General features: G+C 43.7%; 1 protein-coding gene and 1 pseudogene across 1 annotated transcript; both read left to right on the forward strand.

The window, feature by feature from the left end:
* The first annotated feature begins 485 nt into the window (after nucleotides 1-485).
* Nucleotides 486-3,660, forward strand: LOC102876415 (zinc finger protein 18-like). The gene is made up of 4 exons (XM_006898574.1): nucleotides 486-872; nucleotides 1,294-1,483; nucleotides 2,322-3,240; nucleotides 3,648-3,660. The coding sequence occupies exons 1-4, from the start codon at nucleotides 486-488 to the stop codon at nucleotides 3,658-3,660; spliced, it is 1,509 nt and encodes a 502-aa protein (XP_006898636.1).
* Nucleotides 3,661-6,568: 2,908 nt separating this feature from the next.
* Nucleotides 6,569-7,923, forward strand: LOC102866835 (annotated as a pseudogene).
* The last annotated feature ends 1,886 nt before the right edge of the window (nucleotides 7,924-9,809 follow it).

A 9,809-nucleotide genomic window follows, 5' to 3' on the forward strand; every position in this document is an offset into this window, starting at 1 on the left:
TTAGTGGTTTGCTCTGTGGCTACAAACAGACACTGTTTCCAAATAGAAGAATGCATCCATTGAGCTCCTGGTTTATGGAAACAGATAAAGTCCTCTGCTATTGACTTACAGGTGATAAGTCGAATGTACTCAGTAATGTCTTAGGGAAAGACCCAGTGGTTACCTCTGAGTAACCAGCCAGCCCTGGACAGCACTGTGGAGCACAGCTCCACTCTGAGAAGTGTGGGTCCGTATAAGTTGGAGCCATCTCAGTATCAACTCTATTTTTCTCAATCTATCGGGCAATTTCACAGATGTAGGGTTCTAAGGCTTCTCAGCAGGGTATGTGAATTTGTTTCTAAAATAATATTGTTCTTTGTTCATCACTGGATCTTTTTCTTTACCCAGTGTCCCTATAAGAGACTGTGTGAAGATCTAATTCTCCCCAGAGCACCTTTCCATCCAGAAGGACTTTGCTGACGTGAATGAACTTGACAAGCCCAGTGATGCCCTTGAAGCTGGGACAGGCCCTGGTCCAGGTGCCACCACTGGTAAAGGCAGAGGACCCCCCACTCCCTGGACCATCTGCTGCCCCTCAAGGGGAACTCTCCAGCTCTGAAGCTGCCTGGCAGCTTTTCAGAGGTTTTCAGTACCAAGTTCTGTCTGGGCCCCATGAGACCCTGAGGCAACTTCGGAAGCTCTGTTTCCAGTGGCTGCAGCCAGAGGTTCACAGCAAAGAGCAGATCCTGGAGCTTCTCATATTGGAGCAGTTCCTCACCATCCTGCCTGGAGAGATCCAGATGTGGGTGCGCACACAGCGTCCCAGCAGTGGAGAGGAGGCTGTGACTTTAGTGGAGAGCTTGAAGGGCGATCCCCGGAGACTGTGGCAGTGGGTAAGCAGAAGGTATTGGGATCTGGGGTCCAGTTGGGGTGTCCTCCTGCCTCATCTAGGGCTCTGTGTGCCTGTCAGGGCCCTTACTGGTGCAAATTATTTATTCTTGACCAAAAGGTTGGTGGTTTGAACGCAGTAAATCACATCATTAGAAGGAAGATCTTGTCATCTACTTTCCATGCAGTTTATTGCTAAGAAAACGTTAAAGAGCACCTCTGCTCATGGTGTTGCTTTGAGTTGGGATGAACCCTTGCATGGCTGCTTTGTTTTTCCTTTGTGTGTTAGTAACTGTCTGCACTCTTAGCTGCTAGAAATCCCATTACTTGTGCCCAAGGACTGTCCTGAAATCTGTTGTACAAGATTGACTTCATGTTTTCAGAAATCCTGAAATCATTCAGTAACTAATAATATATGGTCTTTAGATCCGCAGCCAGGTTCTGGGACAGGAAAGGTCACCTGAGGAAGTAAAATTTGCAAGCTGCCAAGTGAAGGAGGCAGAGGCCAGTCCTGAAGTGGTGTGTCAGGAGCTGGGACTTCAGAATTCAATCACAAGGCCTGGAGAGCATCTCAGCCACATCATCAAAGAGGAAGCTGACACTAAGCCAGAATTAGGTGAGGGCCAGTTCCTATTCAGAGAGGGTGGGGCCTTCTTGGAAAAAATTTGGGTTCCTGGCTGTCTGAGTTGAAAATGTGTTCAAATTGAGTTCCCTAGGAAGTTTTGGGTCAAGGTTGATGATCACAAGTCATTCTGATTTGGAGACTCAGTATTCTACATTTTAACTCCTTTATATCCACTTTGGATCATTTGGATTTTGGACTTGAACAAGGAAGGGAGAGAATACGTGGGTGAGGCTTTTTGGGATGTTAGAAGGATTTAGACTTTGTTAATGATACAAGTACAAATCTTGAAATTGAGGATGAAAGTATATGGTCTAATTTGCCAACTTTTTTCCTTCTTTTTTTTTAAAAAAAAATCGATACCTTCTGGGAAATGGCTGAGGGGGACATCTAGATAATTAAAAGTTCCTCTTTCTCACTTAAGTGCTGTTATTTAAGTTGATTTTGGTTTTATTCTGTATATTTTTGTGCCCCTTCGAAAATTGTCTAGTTGTGTTTCTCTTTAATATATTATCAAAAAAGACCAGTCACTTAATAAGGAAAAAAAACCCAGTGGAGTTTATTATTTGTGGAGTGGTTAATAGAGGTCCTATGGACCTTGATTTGATGCTCAGAAATTCTTCCCAGGTCAAGAGTACAAAACGTAATCTGGAATGCAAGGAAGCTCATATAGTGCCAGGCTTTCAGTATAGATGATTAATTTTACCCCCTTGCTCACTGATGTTCTCTTGGTGAAGAGTCCATTTTTTATGATGCTCTTTACTTTGCATATGAAGGAGAAAACAGGGTATAAAATTTACTGCAGTGTTTCAGATCTTCTTTCTTATTTTAGGAGACAGACAGGAGAATGGCAAAGAGAATCTAAACTTGGAAACCTGTGGGGATCAAAAGCCTCCAGATGCCCCTTGTCCCATCTCAGGAGAAGCCCCTCCTCAGGGGTCTTTGAGTGGATTCTTTGGTGAAGATGAACAAAGATGCTTTGGAGGAGATTCTCTCTCTAAGTTACAGGGACACCTCCAAGGTGAGGAGAGAGAGGAGCAGCTTTCTCTTCAGGAAAAGGTTCCTGGGAAACAGCAAGAACAGCCTGTGCCTGATTCTCACCCAAGAGACTTGTCTGTGCTGTTGTTCAAAGAGAAGAAAGAGGCCCCCCAGAAGGACCAGCTGAGACCTCCCATGATCCAGAAGCTCTCCACCTACAGAGAGTGTGGGGAAAGCTTCCACAGGAATTCTCAATTTTTGTTTGATCAGAAAACTCATACTGGAAAGATATATTTTCAGTGCCCTACCTGCAAAAAAGAATTTCTGCAGCAGTCACACTTTGTGAAGCATCTGAGAATCCACACAGGGGAGAAGACTTGGAAGTGTGATCACTGTGGAAAAGGCTTCAGGGACTTTTCTGAATTATGCCACCATGAGAAAATCCACACAGGAGAGAAACTCTATAAATGTCCTGTCTGTGAGAAGATTTTCCTCCACAAGTCCTACTTTAGTAGACACCAGTGGGCACACACAGGAGAGAAACCCTATAAATGTCCTCTCTGTCAAAAGAGTTTCAGCTATAGATCCACCTTAAAAAGACACCAGCAGGTCCACACAGGAGAGAAAACCCATAAATGTGCTCTCTGTGAAAAGAGTTTCAGTTACAAATCCAGCTTAAAAAGACACCAGGAGGTCCACACAGGAGAGAAACCCTATAAATGTTTTATCTGTGAAAAGAGTTTCATTAGGAAGTCCACCTTAAGCATACACCAGTGGGTCCACTCTGGAGAGAAACCCCATAAATGTCCTATCTGTGAGAAAAGGTTCCTTTGGCAGTCCACCTTAATTAGACACCAACAGGTCCACATGGCAGAGGAACCCTATAAATGTATTCTCTGTGAGAAAAGTTTCACCAACAGTTCAAGTTTTTTAAAACACCACAGAATCCATACAGGAAAGAAAGCTTATAAATGCCCCCACTGCAAAAAAGTTTTCTTTAATAAATCCAACCTTCTTAGACATCAAAGAGTCCACATAACAGAGTAACCTTGTAACTGAACCTGCTATGTCAAAAGTTTCAGCAGAATCTTAAGTTTTGTTAGACATTGGAGATCCCATCTGGGGAACATATCCTCTCAATAGCCAGAATCTTTTAGCCCTTGTTTGTGTCTTGTTCCAGTGACAAATACTGAGCTTTTGGAATCACCTGAAGAATTACATTTGTTCTATCTTATCTATTTTCATGGATTGAAAAGGAAGAACCTTGGAAGTCCAAGATTGGGCTCCTGGAATGAACATACTGCTTGCTTTATGTCTCCTAACAGCACTGGCCACAGGAATAACACCAGCTAAGTTCTTAACTAGAATTCCAGTGCATCACTTTCTGATGTAGAGCCCAAGCAGATATAGACTTCTAGTGAGCTCATGTATGCTCTTGACATGGGTACAATGTGTATGTGATATGCCTTTTCGTCAAATAAACTTGGTAGAGTCACTCCTCTTATTGTTGTTGGTAATAATCTTCATTGATTCACATTGAAAATGTGTGTGTGACCCTCCACCTTTCCAAGCATGATCTCCCTCTCCAAGGACTAGCCTATCTTAGCAACATGCCCAAATATGTGATCCCAAACTTTGTCATCTTTGTCTCTAAGGAGCACTCTGGTTGCATTTTCTCCAAAACATATCTGTTCTTTTGGCGGTCCATTCAGTTCTCTTCTCCAACACCACAACTCAATAGAATCAATTCTTCTTCTGTCATCCTTATTCATTGTCCAGCTCTTAGATGCATAGCAAACAATTGAAAAGACCATGGCCTGGATCAGGTACACCTTAGTCTCTAGATAGACAATTGTTTCTCTTTAGCACTCTGGCAAGGTCACTGAAAGCAGACTTTCCTAAAGCAGCTCATCATTTGATTCCTTGACTACTAGTGCCAAGAGTGTGGATCCATGCAAGATGAAATTGTTAACATCAATCTTTCCTCAATCTGTCATGATGTTGCCAGTTAGCCTACTGCCTTTATGTTCTTGATACTGAAAAGTAATTAATATTGAAGGCTGCAGCCCTTGACCTTCTGCAGTAAATGTTCCAAGTCCTCCTCAGCTTCAGGGAGCAAGGTGGTGTTATCTGCATAAAGCAGGTTGTTGATAAGTCTTCTTTTGATTCTGATGCCATATCCTTCTTAATATAAGTCCAGCCTCCCAGGTGATCTGCATATAGATTAAAAGGTGTGGAGAAAGGCTACATCCCTGATGCATTCCTTTCTTAATTTTGAACCGTGTAATGTTCCCTTGTTCTGTTAGTACAGCAGCTTCCTGGTCTAAATATAGGTTTCCCATGAGCACAGTCAAGTGTTCTGGAAATCCCATTCTACTAAATGTTAGTCACAATTTGTTGTGATCAGCACGGTCAAATGCCTTTGCATAGTCAAGAAAACACGAATAGAGATCCTTCCAGTGCTCAATGCTCAAAGTCCAGCTAATATTGGCAATGATATCCTAGTGCCATGGCCTCTTCTAAATCTTGCTTGCATTTCTGGCAGTTCTCTATCAACATGCTGTTTTAGTCATTTTTGGATGATCTTCACCAAGATTTTGCATCCATGTGATATTAGTGATATTCAATGATTTCCACATTCTGCAGGATAACTAGTAAGATGTGTGTAAAAGTCCAAAGGGGGGAAAGGAGGGGACATACAGGAGGGTAGAAGTTTGTGGAAGGGGATCCCTGGATGGCAGAGTTTGGTGGGCTGAATCATGGGGTGAAGAAATTAAGAAAGGTCCAATGGGGACCTGAACACACTGTGTAGTAATGGCAATGGCCTATTTGGATTTTGGAGGACTCATATGCATATCTTGGAATATTGTGAGCTCCAATCCATAAAGTTCCTCAAAAGACAACTGTTAGAATGGGGACCCGAGCAACAGCAGGCTATGGCTAAAACACAGAAAGCAGTCCAACTCTCTTTGCCTCTGGGTCCTTATAATCTACATTCAGATATGATTCTCGAGATGTCAGCCACCGGTGCTTATGCAGATTAGAGTTTATGGCAAAAACCTGAGAAGACTGCCCTGTGTTGTTCATTAAAATTCTGGACAAGGCAGTTCCCTGGTGCTGTTGCATCATACATGTCATTTGAAAGATGATTATTTGCCTGCTATTGGGCACTGGTTGGAACTGCTTCAATGACAGGACAGATTATTATGAGACTTAAAATACCCATCATGTTGTGAGAGATGCTCTCATAATACAGCTTGCTTGGATCCACAATCAACACTCTTAACACTAACAGTAAGGAAATCAAAAGATACGTTGCATTGAGAAAATCTTCTGTCATGAACCTCTGCAGAGTGCTGAAGAGCAACGATGTCAGTCTAGAGACAAAGGTGTGCCTAATCTAGGCCATGGTCTTCTCAATTGTTATGCTTCAGAGAGTTGAACAATGACAAAGGATGACAGAAGAAGAATAGCCTTTGAGCTGTGGTGCTGGAGAAGAGTCTTGAACATACCATAGACTGTCAAGAAAACAAATAGTTCTGTCTTGGAGAGGGAGAAACTAAGTCTCTCCTTGGAGGCTAGGATTTTGAAGTTCCCTCTCACTTACTCTGGGCATGGGGCCAGGAGAGACCAGTCCTTGGAGAAGGACATCATGCTTGGAAGGGTGAACATACCGCGCAGGAGAGGAAGACCCTGAATGAGATGAATTGATACAGTAACTGGGGCAATGGGGGTTGGTGTGTCAGAATTAGTGAGACTGGCTCAGGACAGGGAAGGGTTCAGAGCTGCTATACATCGGGTTGCTATGCATCACAAATGACTCAGCAGCACATAACAGTAAGATACTATGACAGGTTTAGAAGCAAGAGTGGCATCCACTTTCTAAACAACATGCCTCTGGAAACTCTATGAACTTTGATAGAGGGGTTTCAGGCCTTTTGTTCTTAGTGTCCCTATGAGTCGTGCTCAACTCAAAGGCAATCAACAACTTATAAAGATGGTGCTCCAGAGTGTGTTACTTACCTCGACTGTTAGCTTGTCGGGGACGGTAACCAGAACCCGCTGTCCACACCTGTCCTTCCTTTCTAACCCGTAGTCAGAATGCGTGAGTGCATCTCCATCCACGTTGGCCAGGTTGGTGCCCAGATTGGCAATACCTGCTGGGAGCTCTACTGTCTGGAGCATGGCATCCAGCCCAATGGCCAGATGCCAAGCGACAAGACCATTGGGGGAGGAGATGACTCCTTCAACAACTTCTTCAGTGAGACTGGTGCTGGCAAACATGTGCCCAGGGTGGTGTTTGTAGACCTGGAACCCACAGTCATTGATGAAGTTTGCACTGGCACCTATCGCCAGCTTTTCCACCCTGAGCAGCTTATCACAGGCAAGGAAGATGCTGCCAATAACTATGCCCGTGGACACTACACCATCAGCAAGGAGATCATTGACCTCATCTTGGACTGAATAAGAAAACTGGATGACCAGTCAGTGCACAGGTCTCCAGGGCTTCTTGATTTTCCACAGCTTTGGTGGGGGGACTGGTTCTGGCTTCACATCCCTGCTGATGGAACACCTATCTGTTGATTATGGCAAGAAGTCCAAACTGGAGTTCTCCATTTACCTAGCCACCCAGGTTTCCACAGCTGTGGTTGAGCCCTACAACTCCATTCTCACCACCCACACCACCCTGGAGCACTCAGATTGTGCCATCAAGGTAGACAATGAGGTCATCTATGACATCTGCCACAGAAACTTTGATATTGAACGCCCAACCTACACTAACCTTAACCACCTATTAGATTGTGTCCTCTATCATTGCTTCCCTCAGATCTGATGGTGCCCTGAATGTCGATCTGACAGAATTCCAGACCACCTTGGTGCCCTATCCCCGCATCCACTTCCGTCTGGCCACATACACCCCTGTTATCTCTGCTAAGAAAGCTTACCATGAACAACTTTCTGTAGCAGAGATTACCAATGCTTGCTTTGAGCCAGCCAACCAAATGGTAAAATGTGACCCTCGCCATGGTAAATACATGGCTTGCTGCCTGTTGTACCGTGGTGATGTGATTTCCAAAGATGTCAATGCTGCCATTGCCACCATCAAGACCAAACACAGCATCCAATTTGTAGATTGGTGACCCGCTGGCTTCAAGGTTGATATTAATTACCCAACCTCCCACTGTGGTGCCTGGTGGAGACCTGGCCAAGGTGCAGCAAGCTGTGTGCATGCTTAGCAACACCACAGCCATTGCTGAGGCCTGGCCTCGCCTGGACCACAAGTTTGATCTGATGTATGCCAAGCATGCTTTTGTTCACTGGTACGTGGTTGAGGGGATGGAGAAAGGAGAGTTTTCTGAGTCCCGTGAGGACATGGCTGCCCTTTAGAAGGATTATGAGGAGGTGGGTGTGTATTCTCTTGAAGGAGAGGACAAGAAGAAGGAGAAGAGTACTAATTCCTTTCAGCCCTTTAGCATATCACACTCAGAAATGACAAAGCTTTCTGGCTAGATTGTCTCTATCAATGTAATCATGTCTAATTTTTCCATGTGTTCCTGTAAGATTTTTTCCATCATGTCTCAAAGTAAAAAAAAAAAAAAGATGGTGCCCAAAACAGTTCTGTGATAAAAGGGTAATGATACATCTAGGAACAAGCCATCAAGGGAATGCATGAAGGCACCCACCATATCCACAAGCAAATAGCCTCTTTTCTCATTAATCCTACACTAGAATCTCTAAAGAGGCTTCTAGAGTCTATTGACACATGGGTAGTGTCCTGTGAACAACTTCCTGCTGATCAGCAAAGGGCTGCTTAGTTCACAGATAGTTCCAAGGTAAGTGGGCACCATTTACTATGGAAAGTCACCACACGAAGGCCAGTAGATGGCAAGACCCTGATTGAGGAAGTCAAGAACAGATCGACACAATGGGCTGAATTGCATTCTGTCTTCCTACCAGTGACTAGGAATTGGGCAATGGTGAGTTTCAATTTTTACTGATTCGTGGGCTTAGCCATTTGGGCAGGCAAGTGGGCCATTGAAAACTGGAGTATTAAAAAGAACACCAATGTGGGGCATAGACCCATAGAGAGCACTCTGGAAATTTAGGGGACACATTAGAATTGGTAATTCAGATGACACAACCTTGCTTGCTGAAACTAAGGAGAACCAAAGCATTTGCTGCAGAAGGTCAAGGACTGTAGTCCTCAATATGGATTGAAGCTCAACATCAAGAAAACAAAGATTTTCACCACTGGGCCAATTGTTAGCATCACAATAGGTGGAGAAGAGATTGAGGTTGTTAACAATTACAGCTCTCTTGGCACCAGTAGTCAGGAAGTCAAAAGATTAATTGCACTGGGAAAATCTGCCGTCAGAGACCTCTCCAGAGTACTGAGAAGCAATGGCATCATTCCAGAGACTAAAATGCACCCGATCCGGTCCATGATCTTTGCAATTACTTGCTATGCATCAGAGAGCTGGATAATGACTAAGGATGATGAGAAGAATTAATGATTTTGAGTTGTTGTTGAGGTGCTAGAGAAGAGTTTTGCACATACCTCCAAGAAAACAAACAGATCTGTCTTGGAGAGGGTGAAACAAGTTTCTCCTTGGGAGGCTAAGATTTTAAAGCTCCATCTAACATACTTTGGGCACGTTGCCAGGAGGGACCAGTCCTTGCTGAAGGACATCATGCTTGGAAGGGTGGAGGGACAGTGCAGAAGAGGAAGACCCCAGGTGAGATGGATTGATACAGTAACTGAGATAATGAGGGTAGATGTGTCAGAGTCAGAACTGGCTCAGGATAGGACAGGCTTTAGAGCTGTTGTACATAGGATTGCTATGAGTTGCACGTGACTTGATGCAGATAACAACAACATGATAGTACACTTCTCCAACACCACCACTCAAGGACACCAATTCTTTTGTGTCATCCTTATTAATTTCCCAGATCTCAGATGCTTAGCAACTGATTAAAAAGACTATGGCCTGAATCAGGCATATCATAGTCCTCAAAATAATATCATTGCTTCTCAATAATTTGGAGAGGTACATGCTGGAGCAGACTTTCCCATCCATCGCAATACGTTTTTTTATTTCCTGGCTACTAGTGCCAAGAGTGTTGACCGTGGAGCCAAGCAGACTAAAGTTAACATCACCTATCATTTCAGTGGTGAGGATTTTTGTTTTCTTGATGTTGAGTTGCAATCCATATTAAAAGCTGTATTCTTTCATCTTCTGCAACAAGTGCTTCAAGTCATCCTCACTTTCAGCAATCAAGGTTGTCATCAGCAAAATATAGATTATTAATGAGTCCTCCTCTGATCCTGGTTCCACATTTT

This window comes from Elephantulus edwardii, unplaced genomic scaffold, assembly GCF_000299155.1.
Source record: "Elephantulus edwardii isolate Elephantulus edwardi_28Jun2011 unplaced genomic scaffold, EleEdw1.0 scaffold00233, whole genome shotgun sequence".
Classification (NCBI taxonomy): domain Eukaryota; kingdom Metazoa; phylum Chordata; class Mammalia; order Macroscelidea; family Macroscelididae; genus Elephantulus; species Elephantulus edwardii.